Source organism: Nuphar pumila, chromosome 15 (assembly GCF_984573655.1).
Source record: "Nuphar pumila chromosome 15, dmNupPumi1.hap1.1, whole genome shotgun sequence".
In the NCBI taxonomy this organism is placed as follows: domain Eukaryota; kingdom Viridiplantae; phylum Streptophyta; class Magnoliopsida; order Nymphaeales; family Nymphaeaceae; genus Nuphar; species Nuphar pumila.
This window is the reverse complement of record NC_143263.1, coordinates 33,557,088-33,582,313: the sequence shown is the minus strand read 5'-3', so window position 1 is coordinate 33,582,313 and position 25,226 is coordinate 33,557,088. Positions and strand designations below refer to the sequence as shown.

General features: G+C 36.0%; 1 protein-coding gene and 1 pseudogene across 1 annotated transcript in view; one reads left to right on the top strand and one right to left on the bottom strand.

Moving 5' to 3' along the window:
- Positions 1-19,765, top strand: part of LOC149815069 (uncharacterized) — a 77,754-nt gene extending 57,989 nt beyond the window's left edge. Inside the window, exon 10 of the mRNA XM_089988923.1 lies at positions 19,686-19,765. Within this exon, the coding sequence (XP_089845049.1) occupies positions 19,686-19,718 (33 nt within the window). The 3' untranslated portion in view covers positions 19,719-19,765. The remainder of the gene's footprint in view (positions 1-19,685) is intronic.
- Positions 805-18,511, bottom strand: LOC149815070 (calcineurin-binding protein 1-like; annotated as a pseudogene).
- Positions 19,766-25,226: the final 5,461 nt, after the last annotated feature.

The window sequence follows — 25,226 nt, the reverse complement described above, 5'->3', positions numbered from 1 at the left end:
TTTTCATTTTGGTCTCAAATTTTCATTTTTTGGGTACTTTTGGAATCTGATGGTACAGATGCTAACTACATGGTTTGTTTAGTAGGAATCAGCTTTTGAATAATCTGATTATGACATGTAAGCAGGTTTTTATAAGAATTCAAAAATCAATGGCTTAATAATTTTATAAATTTTAAAGCTTATAAAACCATATTTTTTTTGTCAAAAGAGCACAATCAAACAGTTGATCCTAACAAATAGATCGTGCTGAATACACCTGTGAGGTCTGATTTACCAAACATGACTTGGAACATTAAAAATCAGTGTTGTCCACACCGTATGGACGGTTGGGAGGAACCAATTCTCATAAGTGAACTCACAATAAGAGGCTAAAAAGTGGGATTCTTTAATAGTAGCAGGGCCTGTCCAAAATGAATGAAGTGAAACAACTTTCAAGCAAGCTGTGCTTGTGTTACACACACACACACACACACACACAGACACACAGAGCATACCATTTATATACATTACAACAAATTGTCCCGCCTGTTCTGAAGCAACTTGGATAAATTAACTGAATTTGATAAGCACAAAATCCCTTACGTTCAAGATAAGCACACCAAATTCGCTCTCCCATGTACAAGCTCAAGATAAGCCTGGATGGATGTCAAGGATATTTACAACAGCAAAAATGGAAGTTTCAGTTGCATAAAGGATCCTTTATACCATGACTAACTACCCCCAAAACTGAAGAAAATGATCTCTTGAAAGACAAAGCTTAATAAGTAGTGAATTTTTTGTCGATATCTATGTCAAACTAGAATGCTAGGCAGCATCATTGGTAGAGCCAAGTATCACGTCTTTCACCAGCACCATAATACTTGCAGATTTATCCACTATCCCAATCCATCAAACTTAGCCATAAATAGCTAACAGTATGAATTGCCTAAAAATGAAACATATATTCACATGGTTAACTCGGCTTCGACCAATGGAAGTATTTTAGCCTTGCCCTTCCTGAACGTTGTGGTCAGCATGAGCGTTGTTGCATTGGTGTAGTGGAGTAGCAGTAGAAAACACTTTCTGAGCTTCACTGGAAATGGAACTTGTGAGCATGTTTATGCCTAGCTTGCTATCGATTTCATGGGAAGTGGCAGGAACCATCTTTGTTGAAGGATTATCCTCAATCTCACCAGTCATCTTGATGGCTTCTATCTCTACCAGCAACTATAAAAAGGCAAAATGTTAGGCTGCTAATAAATAAAATGAAAAAAGAGGGATGAATCGGAACCAAGAAGAATACCTGCATGAGTAGCTAGTGGACATGATTGTGACGCAGCCACTGATGCTGTAGGGCCCCTTTTTAGCCTCATCTGGAAGAACAGGCAGTAAGTCTTTATGAACAATATTCACATAAAGGCATCTTAATATATTGCCAAGTTTTAGACAAAAAACAATTCACGAACCAAGTACTAAATAGAAAATTGTTGTTGCACAATTTTATACCTTCACATTTTCTTCACAATGCTTGACAACAGACAGAATGGTTGAATAACGACCATGCGCCAGAGTGTATGCCCATAGCAGAAGTTTACATGGGATACTGAGATCAAGAGTGTCGATACTAGGCACAGGAATATTTTCAGTTCCTGGCATTGATGGAGCCTGTGCTGATCGAGGCCCTGTTGTGTACAGTTTGATACCAGAGGGATATGTTCCACAGTAGCTATCACGGTAGAAGTTGTAAGCAGATCTAAGTGGCAGCAGTTTGCATATTTTCTGCCACTGCTTGCTTTATTTTTTGATAATGCCCAACTTCCTTTCTGTTCAAGTTCTTTCTGGTGAACTGGCTCTTCAATTGATAAACTCCAAAGTTCACTCTCTTGTATATCAACATAAAGCTGCACGTTATTGTCTGAGCTATTAACCACTTGATGAGTATGGTCTATCTGAGCTTCATCAGAAGATGGTGTGATGGAAGCAAAGCTGGAAATAATAGAGCGACACCAAGCTATGGATGCACGCTTACAAATTCTAGCGCAGTTGTTATTCGCCAACTTTGGGTTCTTGAAACGCTTTCGGATTCTTTCATTTATTACTTCAAGTGTGTCAAGCCTCATATCAATTTCCAAAGAATGTATGTATTGATGAATATAACTGCCACAAAATGTGTTAGAATGCAAATCATTCATATAAGAGAGTTGATGTTAAACAACTAATGAAAGTACTGCATTCACTTGATTCACCTGTAGAGAGTACACTCTGAAACCCCTGAGCCAGGTGAAGTATTCAGTTCAGGTAAACTGCTTATCTCATTCCATATGCTTCCATTTTCAATGAATACAGGGAATAACCTCTCCAACATACCCTCAACAACTGTGCTGGAACCAACTGCCTCAGCTTGCTGGATGGTGGAACAGAGGGCTTGAATGTATCTTCCAAGGGCAACTGGAACTATATCTTCAAGACAGAAAACTGGAGATGGGAAAGCCAAGTTTAGACATGTCTGTTCTTCACATATAATTTCGCTAAGGGTCTAAGATCATAGGTGTTTTCATGCATGGATACATGTGCATGAACATTCGTGTTAGCTGTGCATGTGTACTTGTGCAGATAAGAGAGGTTTATTACTTTAGATATACCAGATATTAAGCAGAATTAAACAAAAGGAGGGCAGAGATATAGAGCCATTGATTACCCTTCTGTCTGTACGAAGAGATGTGTAAGCTCGCTCCAGAGTACAGAAATCCCTAGATTTTTCTAACAAATTCAGATATAGAAGTGTATATTGTCTAATGCAAGTAATGAATTTACGAGAGCTTTCAGGCAACCCAAGTTCCAAACTCTTTTTGTTGCCAACAAGTCCAGGGGTTCTTCGACTGGAATAAGAGAAATGAGACTGAGCTTCTATGACATCCTTAAATAAGAATAAGTATCTCATCAATACCAGCATCGACAAAACCAAATATACCTTGTTTTTTTTACCCTGCCATCTATCTCCCACATAAATGGTGAAAGCAGAACGAGATGACTTGAAACAAAATGAAAGTTCCTCTTTTGCTCGTTGCAGATCTCCACTATTACCCCTTCTGTAAAGCCCTTGGGCAAGCATATACCTTGCTTTGTGGAAATGTTTGAGTTCCCCTTCAACACAGACTTCAAGAGCTGATAAGCAATCAGCATATAGAGTTTCCCATGCCTCTTCTAACTATTGCAACTCAATTTGTCTTTTCTGTTTTTCCAGATTTGCCTGCACAGACCTCTCATTTTCATCTATTGATGACTGAGAAAGACCTGGATCGGTTTCAACCTAACAGATTAAAGAATGAATCTTTTGCTGCGTTATGGAAAACATGTTCAGCAACAACCTGACCATAAATACTGCAGTTAGACAGAACATATCTCAGTCACGAATAATCTGTCAACTAAGCAACACAGGCTTTCAGCAACATCCATAGAATGCTAACCTGAAGTGCGTGTAAATCATGTTTTCCATGAGCATTTAGTAACTTTAAACGAGATGCATTCATCCTGTATACAGCATCTACAGCAGATGGGTTAATGCTGGAGGCCTTGCTATAATACGAAAATGACTTTTCATATGGATATCCTAGCTTTTCACAAAGCTTTCCAAGGTAGAGGACATGCAACCAGTCTGGCCTACAACAAAGAACACGTTGTATATGCCACTTAGTATACACAATGTATTCAGAATGCACTACACTAATTATTGAGACTTGAGAGTACATGAAAATTACTTTATAGCAAAAGCTTTCTCAAAGTGCTTCATTTAGTTCTTGCAAAACATGGTCCAAGTTGCATCCTTTGTTCATAAAACGGTACAACATTCTGAAGGCTGTCATAATACACAGAGAGCTAACAATTCATGCATCTGGCCCTGAACAAACAGACAAAAGCAGGGCCTCAAAGAGAATCAGGAAATCACAATCAGATTTGGTTCAAGTGCAGAAAATGAATATATAATATCAACAACCACATTAGATGGACTATAAATTTGTACTCTATTATTAGAAAGATCACCTGCGGAGCTGGAGTTCTAGCTAGAGCAAGACTCATCAACAAACACCGTCTGCTCCTCCTCCGGCTGATCTCTACCCTTTGAGGTAACATAGTTTGCTTTCTCCATTCTCTAACATTAATATGCTTGCTTCCATCATTCAACATTAAGTCTACTTCCTATTAAAAATCAGAAGTATGTCATGTACAGGAGAAAAATGATAAAAAAAGTTAAATGCTTTGGCAATCATGAGAAATCAGTCCAAATTGATTATCTCTTCAGTCATAAACAGAAATTACTGGCTCTAAACCTATATCACATGGATACGGATGCAAGAGCGGGACACGATGTGGATACCCTTAGTACGATTTGATACAACAACAACAACAACATCTATGCCTTCATCCCAAAACAATTGGGGTCGGCGATATGAACCAAAAAAGAAAATCATTCTGGGTCTTCCACATGAATCCTTCTCCTCCAATCATTTCTATCCAATGTCATGTCCTTGGTGAGGTTCAAAGCATTCATATCCTTTCCTATCACCTCCATCCATGTCTTGCTAGGCCTACCCCGACCTCTTTTAACTAATATATTTCCCCATTTCTCCATTCTTCTAACTGGAGCATCATTAGGCCTTCGCCGAATATGTCCAAACCACCGTAAACGATTCTCTCTCATCTTATTTTTAATGGGTGCAACGCCTACCTTTTTATGTATCTCCTTGTTTCAAATCTTATCTTTTATTGTATTTCCACACATCCATCTCAGCATACGCATCTCAGCTACACTCATTTTTTGAATATGATGTCTCTTGGCAACCCAACATTCCGTACCATATAGTAAAGCAGGCCTAATAGTCATCCTATAAAACTTTCCCTTCAACCGCAATGGCATTCTACGATCGCACAACACTCCAATTGCACTTTTCCATTTCATCCACCCAACCTTTATCCTATGATTCACATCTCCATCAATTTGTCCATACTTTTGAATGATAGATCCCAAATATTTGAAACAATCATCCACCGGTATTTCTTGCTCACCAAGCTTCACTACACTCCCATCACTACTTCGTTGCTTACTAAACGGACATTCCATGTATTCTGTCTTACGCTTACTCAACTTAAAACCTCTTGCTTCCAATGTCTGTCTCCATAATTCTAACTTAGCATTAACCCCAACTCTAGACTCATCAATCAAAACAATATCATCAGCAAACAACATACACCATGACACATTTTCTTGAATTGATCTCGTAAGCTCATCCATCACTATAGCAAATAGGAAAGGGCTTAAAGCAGATCCTTGATGTAACCCAACCGTTATAGGAAAATTGGTTGTCACCCCTCCACAAGTGCGGACATTGGTTACTACTCCTTCATACATATCTTTAATTATACTAATATACTTGAGAGAAACACCTTTCTTCATCATTGTCCACCAGAGAACGTCCCTAGGTACTCTATCGTATGCCTTCTCCAAATCAATAAAAACCATATGCAAATCTTTGTTCCTCTCTCTATTTTTCTCAATAAGTTGTCTAAAAAGATGTATAGCTTTCATAGTTGATCTTCCAGGCATAAAACCAAAGTGATTCTCCAATATCATGACAACCTTCCTCAACCTAGACTCAATCACCCTCTCCCAAAGTTTCATAATATGACTCATGAGTTTTATACCACGATAGTTTGTGCAATCTTGTATATCACCCTTATTCTTATATAGAGGCACCAAAGTACTCTTCCTCCACTCATTAGGCATCTTATTTGTCCGCCAAATTTTGTTAAAAAGATTTGTCAACCATTCTAAACCTTTCTCTCCCAAGCATTTCCAAGCCTCGATAGGTATACCATCTAAGCCAACTGCCCTTCTTGATTTCATTTTCTTCAAAGCCTCTGCAATTTCTTTCTTTTGAATCTTGCGCATGAAGTCATGATTCATCTCATGAAAAGGAATAGAGAAGTCTCCAAGATCCTGAGCATGACTTTCATTAAATAGCTTATCAAAATAATCTTTCCATCTCTCCTTAATCTCCTCATCTTTGACTAAAACCCTTTGCGTTTCATCTTTGATACATCTAACCATATCCAGATCCCTCGATTTCCTATCTCTCATCTTTGCAAGCATATAAATATCCTTCTCGCCCTCTTTGGTATCCAACTTGTCATAAACCTCATTATATACCTTATCCCTCGCGTTCTGAACTACTTTTTTAGCTTCCTTCTTTGCTATCATATACTTCTCCAAATTCTCATTATCACAACTCTTACTTAGATTTCTATAACACTCTCTTTTAACCTTAATAGCTAATTTGACATCCTCGTTCCACCACGATGTATCCTTACCTAGCGGTGCACTGCCTTTAGACTCACCCAATACCTCCTTAGCCACCTTTCTCATGCCACCCGCTATCTTATTCCACATTGATTCTAAATCCTCCTCGAGACACCAATCAACTTCCTTAACTACCTGCTCTACAAACATTCCTTGTTTAGCTCCTTTCAGTGCCCACCACTTAATTCTAGGATCTATCCTATGTCTATCCCTTTTGCGGCATTGTCTAATTCTAAGATCTAAAATTAAGACTCTATGTTGTGTAGCTACACTTTCTTCCGGTATAACCTTACAATCGATGCAACAACCCCTATCTCTCTTTCTAAGTAGGAAAAAATCTATCTGACTCGTATTAACCCCACTTTTAAATGTTACTAGGTGAGACTCCCTCTTCCTAAACCAAGTGTTTGCTAAGATCATATCATAAGACAAACCAAAATCTAAAATCCTTTCTCCACTTTCGTTTCTTTCTCCTATACCATAGCCTCCATGGATACTCTCAAATCCATCCCTACTAATGCCTACATGCCCATTAAGGTCACCGCCGATGAAAAGCCTTTCTCCATAAGATATCCCTTGTACTACTCCATCTAAATCTTCCCAAAATTGTCGCTTAATGGAATCATCTAAACCTACTTGAGGTGCATAAACACTAATAATATTAATAATATCCGTACCTAATACTAATTTAATAAGTAAAATCCTATCACCCTTCCTATGGACCTCAACTACATTATCTAAAAACTCATGACTCATAACAATCCCTACTCCATTCCTATTCCTATTTATTCTTGTATACCAAATCTTATATCCCCAAGGTTCTATCACTTTTGCTTTCTCACCTACCTATTTGGTCTCTTGTACGATTTGATAATTTTCAAAAATTAGGACACAGAGACACGGCCATACGCACACGTAAATGTATGTACATGTGTGTGTGTGTGCGTGCGTGTGTATAAAACAACAATTTAAAATCACTAAACTCCATATTGGTATTTCTAATCCCTCTCTCTCTCTATTTATTTATATATATATATATATATATATATATATATATGAGAATGGGGATTGTGCTGCCCCTTTTTTTTCGTTAGGTTACGTTAGGACCCTCTAAAAATTATAGTTTTAAGCGCTTTATGCTAGATCTGAACCGTTAATGTGTTTATCCTTGCTTATTTATTAAGAAGCAAGCGTTGATTCAAATTGATTTGATATAAAAATGTGAATATTTTATCATCAAATTTTAGTACAATATCAACCATTGATTTTTTACCTCTTTAAAATGCACATCTGATCATAAAAACGATTAATCAAAAACATGTTTTATATTGAATAAACAATGATAAACAAATCTAATGGTTTAGATCTAGCATAAAACACCTAAATTTTTTATTTTTGAAGGGTACCCTAACGTGACCTAACGAAAAAAAGGGCAGCACAATCCCCATATATATATATATATATATATATATATATATATATATATATATATATATATATAAGAGACACACACACTCACGCAGATTTCAAACCAGTTTTATCCACCAGTTGAACCTTGGTTGGACTTAATCATCTTGGCCTGGTTGTTCAGAACATGATACCAACGCAATCTAGACTATTAAGTATTTATTATTAAGAACTAACCAAGTAATGTGAAGACCACAAACTATCAAGTGAAACCTTAATACAAAGACTTGTTAAATTAATTGACCAACAGGCCAAAACCTGAATTTGGAGGAATAAAAATAAAACAATGACTAACAGGGAAAGCTACATCTTCAATGCTTATTCATGCTGTCACACTTTCAGAACACCATGAGTTGCTAGAAAGTGGAAAGATACAAAATACTTTACGAGGCATTTGTCACTATGTTTTTTGTTATCATTATATTTTACCTGATCATAAATGTTTGCAAGACGTTGCCAGCTCTCAAAGAGCAAAGGGTTATATAATAAATCATATTTAAAAGGTTTGGCTTTGCTCAACAAACTCTTCTCCTTCCTTGGTAAGTACAAACCCAGGACATTTATCAGTTGCATTCATATCTTCAGCTTGTGCTAGGAAGAAACACAAGTTGCTGTACACCTCTAAATATGGTTCAGAGCTGCATTTTTTCAGCATGAAACCAAATAAACCTGACTGCTAAGAGAGCAAGAGCATTGCTCACCATGGAACTTGGTAAAGAAGTGTAGAATGGAATGCCTTGTTATAATGTTTGCCTCGGGGCCTCACCCACCAGGAAAAATCAGATTGATGACAGATTCAAGCATCTCACCAGATCCTGCCACTTTGACGAGCTTATCTTCACATACATCAGGACTGTCCAAGAACTTATTTATCGAACTTTCTGCCATAACTTCTTCAGGAGGTTGTGGGAAGTGTTTATGGATGACTCTTAATACTCTTCGGAGCTTTACCATGTCGGCTCTCTGAAATATAATAGAAAGCTAAGTGACCTCAGTGACCAGGCTTCTTGTGAGATAAACCAGAGTTAGTAAAATAAACTAAATATTTCTTACTTTACGCATTTTTTTCTAGAATATCTTCTGAAATGAAAATAAATTAGGAAAAAGTTTGAGCTTCCAAAAAAGGAAAACAGCAATACAAAAATGTGAATTATCAGATTTTACAGCAGAATTTTTGAAAAAAAAAACGTTCAATTTATCAAAGTATCATGAGGTTCTTATAGATCCATATATACAAGTCAAATTTTAAACTTAGAAGCTGAAACAGTTCTGATCTTTTAGAATATTTGGAAGCATTTACTGCATCTTCAGAAGCAAAACTAAACAGATATAAAGATGTTACTAACCGACGAAGCTTTTGCATATGGCAGAAGGTAGCGAAAGACATCGGCACATTGCTCTTTTGTTTGATAATCACCACGGTTGGTGTTCCTATGTACTTCTAGATCATCCTCACCAGATGATTCGCTACCCAATTTAAGATTTAAACCATACAAACAGAAAAAGCTTTGATCCAAAGCATTATCAATTCTTAACTCCACTTTTTGATTTTCAAATTCAACAGTGCTTTTCACAATCAGAAGTAAAAATTTTCAATGTTTTGGACTTTCAAGTGCCGAGACTGTGACTTTCTATCAAACCTATCCTTTCTGCTTTCAAATCCCTCTTCCTCCTTATCTGGGGATTCATGAAGTAAAGTTCTTTCTGGAATTGCTTCTTCAAAAGCATCCTTATCAAGGGAACTACTCTCATCTTTCTCCAATACATTATTTTCTGTTTCAATGCAGGAGTTTGTCTTCAAACGTGTCTCACATACTGAGATACAGTTAGTGGATAAGGATAAGGCATGTTCCTTCATCTCTAATGTACTATTTGGTAAGTTGTGAGTGGACTTTAGTTTTACATCTAAGGCCAAAAGATGTGATTTTGCACATAAGAAATAAAAAACAAACAACAGAATCCACAAGTTTGATTAAAATCCAGGTCACAGAGCTAACTTATTATCATGGAGACAAGAAACACACTTGAGTCTTGACAGGAACATTGAAGGTAGCATGTTGGAGTTTACAAAAAACAATTGCTGCATCAACAAAACACCTGCTCTCCAGATGTCCGATACCAGAAGGTTTCTGATGGAGGAATCCCTTCACAGTATTGGACATAACTATCAAGAGAAGATTCTGAATCTGTGCAATTATGCTCATTGGAATGGTTAAGCCATCCTGCATGAACGAAAATTAAGGTGTTATTTATAACAGACTAGAAGCAAGATGGAGATGAGATGGAACAAGCACAAATAAACAAATAAAGATTATGTAGACAATGAAATGTGTAAAAACATCAGATACTAGTCCAATGGCTAGACTGCAACAATAAATATGTCAGATACACATCAAACAATGACATCTAACACACGCAAAAGCAAAGGATCAAAATTTTCTTCACTCAGAATCATAAAACACAAAATATGTTTTTCTTTAGGGAGAAAACATGAAATTTGAATTCAACTTGGGGGAAATGGAAATCGCCATGTACAAGCTAACCCAAACACATAAAGACAGCAATAGTAATTCCAAAACAGTTTATGAAGATGTGGACTCCAGAATGACTGCTTGCTCTCTGTTTCCCATGTGACTGCCTTACTGGTTATCTTGTGGCTTGAAATATATGACGACACAGATGCAGATACAACAATCTTGCCAAATATGGCCAAAAGTGAAGGAAATCAATCAAATACAATCACAAACATATATATTAAGTTTTCAGTCAGATTTATAACTAAAATAAACTAGCAACAAGAAAGATTACAAATTTGGCATGTAGCAGAAAAAATGCATGAACTACGACAACATATGTACATCATAAATACATTTAATGATTCACACATGGCAACTGGAATACAACATACACAACATGACCATAAAAGATCAAAAAGGTTGTGCGTAGGTTGCTTAAAAAATAGTAAGAGAAGTCTCCTCAGCCCACAACTTATATTAGTAGGATATGAATGATAAAACACAAATAAATAGGAAAATGAAAAGCACAGCCACCAAGAACTACGACATCTATACATCATAAATATATTTAATGATTCACACATGGCAACTGGAATACAACATGACCATAAAAGATCAAAAAGGTTGAAAGTAGGCTGCTTAAAAATTAGTAAGAGAAGTCGCCTCATCCCACAACTTATATTAGTAGGATATGAATGATAAAACACAAATAAATAGGAAAATGAAAAGCACAGCGAACAGATCTTGTGTGAAAATATATACATAAAATCTAGCTTAATCACAGGCATGCTCCAGACGTATCAATGTTCAGGTCTTCCAAAGTATCTAAAATTTGTTTTTAAAATGCTGCACTCTGCATGTAGTTTTATCAGGCTATAAATGGCAAAAACAACTATATGAAACCAAGCAGTGTAACTTGCATCAATTAAGCTTTAATTCTAACTAGAGCTGGCCTAATCACAGGAAAAGTGAATAGAAACAATGAAATGGAACTATAAATTCTGCCTGATGAAATTCAAACTTCTGCTTTCTTAGACTTTTAATAGAATAAAAGAGAAATGTGAAATAGAAAAAAAGAATAAGAAACTGAAAACAAAAAATTTAAAGAGCCCATAGACCAAAAGAAATGAAAATTTTCCACAATAAGAAAAATCTGTACTACTTATAAAGGAGCAACGAGGGGCATTAGGAGGCCAAAACTTGGTTGAATTGTAACATTTTAAAAATGACAAAGGGAGTGGTTTGGGTTGAATGTAATTTTCTAAACTGTTGTTTTTTATGAGTACCCACGTCACACGACATTTTGTTAAATGAAAAGGTGAGTGTTGTGAACTTTTTTGTCATTTACTAAATTGGTTGTGACATAATGTATTTTAATAGAGAGAAAAATTAGGCTTTTTGTCTACCTACCTAATATCAGTCGCGACGCCTTCTGATTCGTAGTTACCAAGTTTTCTACTTGAAACTATGGCTCACAAGCCACAACCTTCCTTCCTTAGTTCCAATACTATTGCCTTGGCAGACCATGGTCTCTAAGCAATAAGCCTTCAGCCACAGCACACTACCCTGGCATTGGCAATGATCCGTAAGGGGGCGTTTGATTGCGGGGATGATGGTGTCCGCTATACCCGCAAGATGTGGGGCCCACACGCCCACGCAAACACGTGACGTGCAAGATGCGCGTCCACGTAAGAGTGTCTCGTGCCATTTCAGTCCCCTTGGAACGGTGACGTTAGAACGGTGCGGGACTCCCCAATGAAACAAAAGTATGCCCCGACTCTCGACTCTCTCAACCCTCTCTCCTCTCCTCTCCTCTCCTCTCCGGCAACTGCCACCCTCCGGCAACGACCCCTTGCTAGCAGTACTCTCTCTCTCTCACCCTATTTCAGTCGAAGTTGGAGCTACTTACATGGGATTCTATGGGAACGTTAGAGATATTACTAAATAGGGATGTCAATGGATCGGATTTTGTCCAATATGTAACTGAATCCCACTCTGTTTAGTCAGATTTGGTAAAGCCAAAAGCCCAAAACCATATCCAATTATAATCAGATGCTGATGTGGTTTTGATTTTTTGCTACCTAATCCGATTTTGATGGAAATCCAAATCCATTTACATGTAAAAACCCAATTCGGTATGAGCTTTTCATTGTCTGGATCCAAATATGAATTCAAATCCATTTAGCTAATATCCAATTAGTCGGATATGGTATTGGCTACATCCGACATGAATCCAACCATTTACAACACTATTAGTAGATTAGGCTCATCATGTTTGATCAGTGTGTGTCTGTGTCATGTTTGATTTGTATGTGGGTGTGTGCATGCAAGTGACCTGTTCGTAAGAACGGGCCGTTTTCTATAACAAATAAAGTAAACAAATTGATATCTTTCCTAAGCCAGTGTTTGACCTTTTCACATTAAGCAGAAGGCATGTCTTAGACAATTAGCCTCACTCAGTCTTTAACAGTTTAATATATACTACCATGTCTTGTTCTTGGTTCTACTTTTCAATAAGCTTCAGTTTTTCTTAACATGAACATGAACAAAATAAAAAGAAATCTCGATCATGTTAAACTTTAGATAGCTAGAAAAGTTTTAAAGGGTTAAATTTAAATATCTCTATGCAAAATTGTTCTTTGATAAAATTTTGAAAATATTACATAATCTTTTCACAAAAAGTGTATATTGCTTAAGAAGATTTCCAATTTTACCCTCCTGTTTAATAAGGTGGGGATTTAAAAGGCAAAAAGAACAACTTTCCCACCAAACAGTTAATTGAATTATGGAATCCAGCAACCTTGGTATAAATCAAAGGATTTTGCTTAGACGCTTTCAACTGTAATAAGGCCCTGTTTGGAAACTAGGCATCGGAGGTAGCCGGAATGGGAAGTGGAGAATACTGAATACCCAGCGCCAACATTAACAGAACCGCTGCACAAGTGGAAGTGGTAAAATTCCCATCTGAACCATTCCACTTATCCCAAACAACCATGTGGATTTGCTAAAACCACAAATTTTGGGGATTCCGTAACTGCATCCTTAGCTACCACCAACTGAAAATTTCCAAACAAGGCCTAAAAATAAATAGATAAAATAATTAAATAAAGCCTCTACATGTGACCCAACATTTTTCCTGCATTGTAACTTGCCAAATCCACGATGAAGAAAAAATTTATGTTTAAATTTTTAAGATCTTCGTAAAATTTGATCTACCAATAATACTTCAGTAGTGGCATAATTGTTAAAATTATATATATATATATATATATATATATATATATATATATATATATATATATATATATATATATATATATATATATATATATATATATATATATATATAATTTCTCTTTTTGAGTCAAGGGTATTTTGGTTTTTTTCTCTTGTAATAAACTCTGTCCACTAGGGGCAACCTTTTTATATTTTTTTTACTTTCTGTTTTTATTTTTGTCTTTTAACCAAAGACTAGGGGCTCATATTTATGACCATTGGGAGCTCCAAGGACTCTTTGGAGCTCCCAATGGCCTCCCCTTTATGTGTGCTATTGTGTATAAATAGATGGCTTGTGTTTCGTGCTTTCACATATTTTATTACATGGTATCAAAGTCATAGTGTTGTGACGCTCTAAAATTTAAAACCTAAATTTTTTAAAAAAATTTAATATTGGTAGCGAAAAATAATTAATATTGAGTTCGGTTTTAAAAATTTTGAGCGAGTCACGGGGGTGAAATAAGACAAAACTATTATCCGAGTGAAAACCAAAATATTATTTACTTTATTTTTGACAAAATGTACAGATAGTTCAAAACTTGAGAATACAAAATATTATGAACAAAAGTCCCAAGCTGGTCCTTGGATCCTCCGAAGAGTACCAGTTCCTCAATGTTGTTTCTGCCCTGCTACATTCACTGACTTGCACCTAAACAAAAACTCATTTAAGGGTCAGACTTCTGACAATCTGGTAAGTCTATACAAATTCTGGTAATTCAAAATATTAAACATATTCAGTCAATTCATATAAAGCATTTGTACTGAAAAGTAAGACAAAACTGTTTACATAATTAGGGCATATTTTTATTTTAAACTGTGATTAAAAAATATCTTTGTTTCAATAATTAACCATCCACCCTAGTACGTGGAGGAAATCCATTGCAGACAGTCGAGACATTACGAGAGTGTATCATTCTCAGATGCTTTAATCTTGGGTACCTTACTATAACGGACCCAAAGCGGGCAGTCCGTAATCGAAAGAATCACCGTTAAGGAAGAGCAGAAAGTAGAATGCATCTTTGACTACTGCACTAGTTGGGGATCCATCACCTAGGACACATGGATAGCCCGGCCTTCCGTAGACCTACGAGTGAGTAGAGACCACTGGGACACCTCACTCCCAAAAATTAGAACAAAATCACTCGAGGTTGTACCATCTACCTTCTCAAAGGTAGAGAATAGAACATAATGGGTCAGGAGGGTTATCTTTATTACAAGGATTATTTTAAGTGCCTTACACTATATATGCCAGAATAGGATTTTAGTAATTCAAGTACCCAGTTTTTGGGTGATAACTAAAGTCTTGTATGTGTACCCGACCCAATAAGTATTGGTTCTGAATATACGAGCATTTCATCAATGTGGCATATCAATATCTTAAGTTTTGTGTGTAGGCATATTTTATTTTTCAGATAGTGCTCTATTTTGCGCTTTGAGAGTTAATTTATTTTAAGCTCGCACACGAGCTCATCCCAGAATAAAAGTATGTCCTACATACTACTGTATACCAGAAATATATCTAGGACCTTGGTCTTTTCCTTTTATTTATTTGGAGTAGACTATTCTATTGTCAGTAGGGTTCTTTGAACCCAAAGCTCTATTCTTAAGCTAAGCAGATATGCACGGTGTTCTATGCATGCTTCCAATATTTTATCTTTATAAATTAAAATATAAGTGAAAAGTATTATTTTATTCAAAATATATGCATGTAGCTTTATAATATTTTATTCAAAGTATGATACATACTAAAAACTAATATTTTATTCTTTTATTTGAGATATAATCCTTTTTCTCAAAGTATGGTACATATAAAAACTATTATTTTATTTAAAGTATGATTATTTTATTTCAAGTAGGTCGTTGGTGTCCGTAAGTTGTGCCCCATGCTTCAGAGCAGTCTCCTTCACTGGTAAGGCTATTTGATACCTTTATTAAAGCATATGAATTTATTATGCTAGATTGCATTTATAGTATTTCTCTTTTGGTGTGAATTAAGAATATTCGATATGATTGTAATGTTTCTATTTGTGTTGTGATCAATCCTAAGAGGGTAGGATCGATCAGGGTATGGCTTTCAAAAGTTTTTATGTTTTAGATTTATACCCACACTTATTTGTTACGTTATAATTTCAAGGACGAAATTCTTTTAAGGGGGTAGGGATATAATATCACAAAATTTTACACTCAGTCATTTTATGGTTTTTTTTTGAAAATTTGGCTAAGTATAGAAGAAAAATCATTTGAACCATGATATTAGACCAATGATTTTGAGTCTGGGCTTGGCCCAAGTCCGATCAACTTGGTCTAAACGAGCCACTTAAAATGTAGAATTTTTTTTATTTTTGACCTTTAAATTCAAGAAAAATTTGAGTTATTTTTTGCCAAAACTCAGAATTTTATATTCATGTTATTATCGTTGGATGCGTCTCGGAATGTCGAGAGCAACAATATGTTACTTTTCCAAATTTGAGTTTCGGTTGGCCCAAAAATCATATTTTTTCGAAAAAGGAGCAGTTTGTCGATTCAGATTCAGATTTGAATTTGGATCAGACTGGATCCAATGGATTTAATCCAAATTAATATGGATTTGAACTCTATCCAAGACCCATATTAATCTGGATTTGGTCCAGTCCAAAACCCATTTGGATTTTTTGGTGATAGATTTAGTGGATCTGGATCCGGATCCAAATCCATGCCCAATGATTTTATTGCTTTAATTTCATTTAAAAGCTTTAAATTGGAGTTAATTAAAGTTATGAAGTCTCCTTAGTTAATTTGGCTATTTTTGGAAACTTCTAAATAATTATTAATTATTTAATACTAAATAAATAATTAATTTTAATTAATTTCAAAATTTATTTTTAGGGTTGTTTAGGACTTCTTAAAGAAGTCTTCATATATGCCTAAAAGTGTCTTATGTAAGTTTTGAAAAAGGTTTTTAAAAAATTTGAAAACTTTGAAAAAGTCGAAACATGAGAGTTGGAAAATTTTAGAAAGAGTTGTGAGAGAATCCTCCAAGGAGGAAACTCTCCAGCCCATCTAGAGAGGGAGGGTTGGAGAAAGGGGGTGGGGGTCACCTCCCTCTTAGCTTACTTAAACAATAAAAAAAAAGAGAAAGAAAAGAGAACGAAGGAAAGAAATAAAGAGGAGAGAGAAGGAGAGGAAAAGAGAGAAAGAAGAAGACATCTTCTCCAAAACTACCCACGTTCTTCACATTAACCCATATTTTCTTTTAATTTATGAAAAGGTATGGGTCTCCACTCTTGAATCGAGTAAGATATTGGATATAGATGGGTTTTTCATGCATGATTTTGATGTAAATCCATGGGAAAAAAATAAATCAAGATATTTACTCTAACATGGGCTTTATACTCCTCTTTTTTTTTCAGAATTTATTTTGGAGATAATACCTATATTCGTGTTAGTAATTGAAAATCCCTAAATCGGGACAGATTTGCCATGTTAGAGACATGCACAAATCTGGCCCAGATTTAATGCATACAAGATCTTGGAATCTGGATGCAATGATGCACATATGCATAATTTTTTTTTAATGAATTGGGTAGCACGTGCATATATAATTGAAAAATCTGCATGAGCATCGTTAATCCCTTATGGATCTATACAAATCTGAGCATGCTTATTGTATTGAGTGAGATTATGCATATGAATGTATACTGAAAATATGATTCTGTCCATGCATACATAGCTGATTGTAAGTATGCACATTCATGCACTCGTGAGATGTGAAACCTTGTATTTAGCACTTCTAAATGAAAGTTCACAAAGTATGACGGTATACATAGAGTGATGAATCTGAATAGGCATGCACACGTGTCATACAAATCTTTGTTTCTGTTGATCTGGCAGATGTGAATGCTAAACTTGTTTTTCAATATAATTAAGTTATTTTATTTTATCACTGTTTTGACCGTCAGTTTAGCCAAGTTGGGCTTGGCTGGGCAAGATCGGTCTCTGCTTAGCCTAGCCAATTGGCTGGGTAAAAAAGGGCTGGTCTAGCAGCACATGGTAGGTGCTGACAGGCTATACCAGGCCCAGCTGATAGGCTGGGCACGTGTGTCAAAAAAATTTGTCTTTTGATTTTTGTATGTTGGGCGCACTGGCAGCCGAGTCGAGTGGCACTCGGCTGGCTGCCAGGCCCTGGCAGGGAACCCACAAGCCGGTTTGGGCTTGTGTGGTGACTTCCAGGCCCAACCGACTGAGTCGGCTGGGCAGAAGTTGAGCCCCAACCGACTGGGTCGGCTGGGTGCTGGAAAAAAAAACAACCGACCTACTGGTGGTTGGGCTGGGTGCTTTCAAAAAAACTTTTCTGTTTGAGTTTTAGCCAACTCAGTTGGCTGAACTGAGATAGTTTAGTCCCAGCCAACTAGGTTTGGTTGGGCTAGTTCCTGTTCAGCTGGACACAGACCCAGCTAGATTGACTGAGCCATGTTAAAAAAAAATGAATATGATATTCAGTCATGTATGCAAACTTCCAGATTTGGTTCAGCGAATGTAATTTGGTTTCAATACATGCTAAGAATGAAACTTTTCACATGATTTGGCTGGTTTTGATATGCATACACAATATGTCATTTCAAGTTTGTTTCTAGTGCATGTACATATATAAAATGAATGTGTGCAGCTATATAATTAAATGTCCAGATTGGTTATTTGCACTCGACTTGGTTTATGTATGCAAAAGAATGGCATTTCATAGGTTGACACTTGGTATAGCATGCTAAATTCCATTAATATTGCATGCTTTCTTTCACGGGCATGTGCATACATGAAGTGGATGTGACATTGCGTGAACCTGCTTGCTTAAGTATTCACATGTGTTTTATGAAGTGAATTATGAATGAAAACATGCATTTGATATGAACATGCGAATTAAATGAAGGCATACCTGCGACATTACTAATGTGAACTCATGTGCATGCATATATGAGTATTATTGTTTCATGCACATGTTAAATTGACATATATGAATGTGCATTTGGAAGTATGTTGACATTATTGCATATATTGCATGTTGTTATGATTTTTGCATATGATGCATCAATGATCAAAATGGGTCATCGTAGGCCTGGTGAGCCTTGAGCTTGGATTACTTTTTTTTAATTCATTTTAATGCATCATAAAAGTCACATTTATATTGTTTTATTGTATTGCACTGTTCTATTTTTTTTTGTGGGTTATGGTCCCGTGATGGATCAGGCATGAGGTATGCAAGCTTGTGTATTGATTTTTGCATGCTGAATTGCAAATTAATGAATTGGCTACTAAAAATAAGATAAAAAAAGAATAGTGTAATATATATTCTGAGATATCCCGTCATTAGAATGAGACTCTTAGAGTTTTGATTTTGAGGAAACCACGATGATACAAAAACTATGTGTGCATTATTGTTATCCATGAACTCGATATTAAGGTTCTTTCTCCTGACCACAGTTTTAGGGAGTGTTCGCCACTTTACCTGAGGGTGGTGTGTAGGCACAACTGTTGTTTTGGTATACCAAGAAAGTGACACTATTGGATGTAAAGGTATTTAGTGTTCCGACATTAGATGTGGAGGTCTAATATTCTGAAGGTTGATTCGGTCGAGGGATAAGTTTGGAACCCAATAATAAAATATCAATTGTGTGCTAAGCTACCCTGGGAACTAACTTGACTTTGAAGATTTTACCCGTTTGAAGTATCCGCGGGCAACAATAATAAAAAGAGAAACTTAAATTGTGTGCATCTAATAGGGACATGCATATGAAAAGAATACTCTAATAAAAGATAATAATTTATTTATGTAGGTGCATAGAAATCATGCATATTCCTACTATTCATTAGATTATGCATATTTACTTATTCTCTAATGCATGTTAAACATTTTTATTGCTTAATTGATGCTTCCTATTGATAATGATTGCTTTATGTTGCTTAAATGATTACTTAAATTATGAATTTGCCATAATTGCATTCCTCTAAATTATTGCATGAATCTTATCTGTATTTTTTATGCTTATTTATTTTATTAGAGATATTCGTATACAAAATTCTTTGAATTTCTGAGACATCTACTTTTTTGTTTTTTGCAGCCTCTAATGCCCAGTGAAGCGACTTGCTCATGAGAGGAGCTGCGAGGAGACTACATAACTGCTTGACAGACTCTTTGGACAATGTGTCTCTTTTCTTTTCATTTAATTTTTATGCACTTTAATGATTCTGCGTTTGTGTTATTGACTATATTATTTCTCAATTAATAAAGTGGTCTGCTAGGGTTTGGATGATGGGTATAAGATCACTTGTGGTTTATTGAGTTTCTAAGTGTTGGAACTGTAAAGGCTCTGAGTCTATAGGAAGATTTTTTCAATGATTTAAAAGAAAAAAATCTACATTTTTTCTTGGATATGAGTTGGGGTCGTTATATCTAATGTCAGGACACTAAGGACCTCTACATCCAATAGTGTCACTTTCTTGGTATACCAAAACAACAATTGTGTTTACACAACACCCCTAGGTAAAGTGGCGAACTCTCCCTAAAACTGTAGTCAGGATAAATAACCTCAATATCGAGTTCAGGGGTAACAATAATGCACACAGAGTTTTTGTATCCTCGTGGTCTTTCCAAAATCAAAACTCTAAGAGTCCCATTCTAATGACGGGATATCTCAGAACGTATATTACACTGTTCTTTTTCTTTATCTTATTTTTAGTGGCTAATTCATTAATTTGCAATTCAGCATACAAAAATCAATACACATGCTCGCATACCCTATGTGAGATCCATCATGGGACCACAACCCGCAAAAAAATATAAAATAATATAATACATTAAAACAATATAAATGTGACTTTTGCGATGCATTAAAATGAATTAAGAAGGAGCAATCCAAGCTCAAGGCTCACCAGGCCTACGATGACCCATTTTGATCATCGATGCATCATATGCAAAAATTATAACAACATTCAATATATGCAATGATGTCAACATACTTCCAAATGCACATTCATATATGTCAATTTAACATGTTCATGAAACAATAATACTCATATGCATGCGCATGAATTCACATTAGTAATATCGCAAGTATGCCTTCATTTAATTCACATGTTCATATCAAATGCATGTTTTCATTCATAATTCACTTCACAAAACACATGTGAATATTTAAGCAAGCAGGTTCACGCAATGTCACATCCACTTCATGTATGCCCATGCTTGTGAAAGCAACATGCAATATTAATGAAATTTAGCATGCTATACCAAGTGTCAACCTATGAAATGTCATTCTTTTGCATACATAAACAAGTCGAGTGCAAATAACCAATATGGATATTTAATTACATAGCTGCACACATTTATTTTATATATGCACATGCACTAGAAACAAACTTGAAATAACATATTGTGTATGCATATCATAACCAGCAAAATCATGTGAAAAGTTCCATTCTTAGCATGTATTGAAACCAAATTACATACGCTGAACCAAATCTGGAAGTTTGCATACATGATTGAATATTATATTCATTTTTTTTAACATGGCCTAGTCGACCTAGCTGGGTTTGTGTCCAGCTGAACATGAACTAACCCAACCAAACTCAATTGGTTGGGACTAAACTATCTCAGTTCAGTCCAACCAACTAAGTTGGCTAAAACTCAAACAGGTTTTTTTTTTAAAGCACCTAGCCCAGCCAACAGTAGATCGGTTGGATTTTTTTTTTCTAGCACCTAGCTGACCTAGTTAGCTGAGGCTCGACTTCTGCCCAACCGACTCAGTCGACTAGGCCTGGCAGTCACCACACAGGCCCAAACCAGCCTGTGGGTTCCCTGCCAAGGCCTGACAGCCAACCGAGTGCCACTCGACTGGGCTGCCAGTCAACCCAGAGTACAAAAATCAAAAGACAAATTTTTTTGACACACCTGCCGAGCCTATCAGCTGGGCCTAGTATAGTCTGTCAGCACCTACCATGTGTTGCTAGACCAGCCCCTTTTTGCCCAATCGACTGGCTGGGCTAAGTAGAGACCGATCTTTCCCAGCCAAGCATAACTCGGCTAGACTGATAGTCAAAAGTGTGATAAAATAACTTAATTGTATAGAAAAACAAGTTTAGCATTCACATATGCCAGATCAACAGAAACAAAGATTTGTATGACACGCGTGCATGCCTATTCAGATTCATCACTCTATGTATACCGTCATACCTTGTGAACTTTCATTTAGAAGTGCTAAATACAAGGTTTCACATCTCACGAGTGCATGAATGTGCATACTTACAATCAGCTATGTATGCATGGACAGAATCATATTTTCAGTATACATTCATATGCATAATCTCACTCAATACAATAAGCATGCTCAGATTTGTATAGATCCATAAGGGATTAACGATGCTCATGCAGATTTTTCAATTATATATGCACGTGCTACCCAATTCATTAAAAAAAATTATGCATATGTGCATCATTGCATCCAGATTCCAAGATCTTGTATGCATTAAATCTGGGCCAGATTTGTGCATGTCTCTAACATGGCAAATCTGTCCCAATTTAGGGATTCTCAATTACTAACACGAATATAGGTATTATCTCCAAAATAAATTCCAAAAAAAAAAAGAGGAGTATAAAGCCCATGTTAGAGTAAATATCTTGATTTATTTTTTTCCCATGGATTTCCATCAAAATCATGCATGAAAAACTCATCTATATTCAATATCTCACTCGATTCAAGAGAGAAGACCCATACCTTTTCGTAAATAAAAAACAAATATGGGTTGATGTGAAGAACATGGGTGGTTTTGGAGATGATGTCTTCTTCTCCCCCTCTTCTTCCTCCTTCCTCTCCTTCTCTCTCCTCTTCCTTTCTTTCCTCCTTTCTCTTTTCTTTCTTTTTTTTTTATTGTTTAAGTAAGCCAAGAGGGAGGTGATGCCCCCCCCCCTTCTCCAGCCCTCTCTAGATGGGCTGGAGAAGGAGAGTTTCCTCCTTGGAGGATTCTCTCACAACTCTTTCTAAAATTTTCCAACTCTCATGTTTCAACTTTTTCAAAGTTTCCAATTTTTTCAAAAGCCTTTTCCAAAACTTACATAAGTCACTTTTAGGCATGTACAAAGACTTCTTTAAAAAGTCCAAAACAACCCTAAAAATAAAATTTGGAATTAATTAAAAATATTTAATTATTTAATTAGTATTAAATAATTAATAATTATCTAGAAGTTTCCAAAAATAGCCTAATTAACTATGGAGACTTCCTAACTTTAATTAACTCCAATTTAAAACTTTTAAATGAATTTAAATCTATAAAATTGTTGGGCATAGATTTGGATCTGGATCCAAGATCCGAATCCATCTCCAAAAATCTAAATGGATTTTGGATTGGACCAAATCCAGATTAATATGAGTCTTAAATAGAGTTCAGATCCATATTAATTTGGATTAAATTCATTGGATCCAGTTCCATCCAAATCCGGATCTGAATCGACAAAGTGCCACTTTTTTTTTAAAAAAAATGTGATTTTTGGGCCAACCAGAACTTGAATTCGAAAAAATAACATATTGTTGCGCTCGACATTCCGAGATGCATCGAACGATATATAACATGAATATAAAATTCTGAATTTTGCTTAAAAATAATATGAATTTCGCTTGCATTTAAAGGTAAAAAATAAAACTCTTTCCTACATTTTAAGTGGCTTGTTTAGAGCTAGTTGATGAGACCTGGACCAAGCCCAGACTCAAAAGCATTGGTTTAATATCGATGTTCAAACAATTTTTCATCTATACTTAGCAAAAATTTTAACAAAATCGTAAAATGACTAAGTGTAAAATTTCTTGATATTACAGAGAGAGAGAAAGAGAGAGAGAACCGGTTTGACCAATAGGTGGACCAGGTTAGGTTTTTGGGATAGAACCGAGTGGCTAGTCAAGAGAATATGGTTGGGTCAAAACAAGACTGGGTTTGGTGAGCTTGGTCTAAGTAGGGCATACCGAAGGGAGATGGTAGTTGGGTGATACAGTTGAAGTAAGGTGGCTGGATTAGGTGGTAAAAGGGATGGAATAAAGGAGATAGACAGCACACCACCACCCTTATGGTGGGAAAGGGGGGAGAAGTACATGAAGAAGAAGATGGAAGGGGAGAAGTAGAGGGGAAGAATAAAGGGAGAGAAGTGAGGTTGTGTTCAGGGGCGGGGGGGGGGGGGGGGAGGGAGGGATGGGGAGGGCTTGAGCCCTATTTATAAGGGAGAAGGGATGCCTTGGTGTTGTCAAATGGCAACACCAACTCATCCACATGGATGGCCCTTATTTAACAAGTGTTAAATCTATTTAACACTTGTTAAAGTTGGCCAAAACCATGAGAGAAAAACAATGGGTGCCCTATGTTCTAGCTTAAATAGGCTTTGGGTTGGATCAATTATGATCCAACCCTGGTTTCAAGGCCCAACCAATCCAGCCAACTGAACTGGGTTGGTTGCCTATGTGTATATATATCTTGTATACACATTAAATCAGGGTTGACTGAACTTAGTCAATAGGTGGGTGAACGAGTATGACCCTCTAGCGACATTTATAAAATAACTATTTTACCCTCAGAACTTACCAAGCATGTTTTAAATGTGTTTTAATTCTGATTCCAATGAAATTAAACCGTTGTTCTTAGATTTTTGATACAAATGCAACCAAGTATTCAAAACTCGTAAAATTGACCTTCAAAATTATGATTTTTCCCTTGATGTTGTCGATCATGTTTTGCGAGTTTATGGTCTCTGATTTTGACAAAATCACTTGCGTCCTTTTCAAAATTTTGATGTGGTCACAACCATGTATTAAAAAATCATAAAATAGGTTTCCAAAAATATTATTACCTTAGATATTTATATTTCAACAAAAATCGCTAAAAATTTGATGGGCATTACAGTGCTCTTGGATTTTTCGATAGTTGTCATCAAGTAATCATGTTTGTGACAAAGTTTCCTAAGGGACCGTGCTCTCCCCTCCATTCCACTATCTTTCTCTTCCTCTTTTTCTTATATAATGGAGATCAAAATCGATCTCTCATTCAAGCTCAATGGAAAAAACTACATGATGTGGGCATTCCCCATGAAAAACAATCTCAAAAGATAGAAGCTTTGGGGGGCCAAGGCCTTTGAGGATCATCGTAAGTAAAAGATTGGGAGAGCAACCATGCAAAAATTCTTGTATGGTTCATGAACAATGTTGAGTTTAAGGTATGTGCAAACATTGCTAAATTTTGAAAAGCCAATGAAGCTTGGTTTTTTATGAAGGGTATGTATACCCAAAAAGATCTTGCAAGAAAAAGTTAAAACTAATAAGCAAGGGAGACTTAAGTATCCAAGATTTTTATAGTGCTTTAAATCCCCTATGGAATGAACTAGCACTTTTAGAGCCTAAGTGGGTTGCCATTAAAGATGTGAAACTTAGGCAAAAACAAATGAAACAAAAGAGATTTTTTCAATTCTTGTATGGGCTTCATCTTGAATTTGAGCAAGTTAAATCTTCTCCTAATAATAACTATAGTGGTAGAAGAAAATTGATTATTTGTCATCATTGTAATGAGTCGGGTCACATTAAACCTGCTTGTCCTAAGTTAAATAGATCCTTCAAGTATAAGGTTGCTTC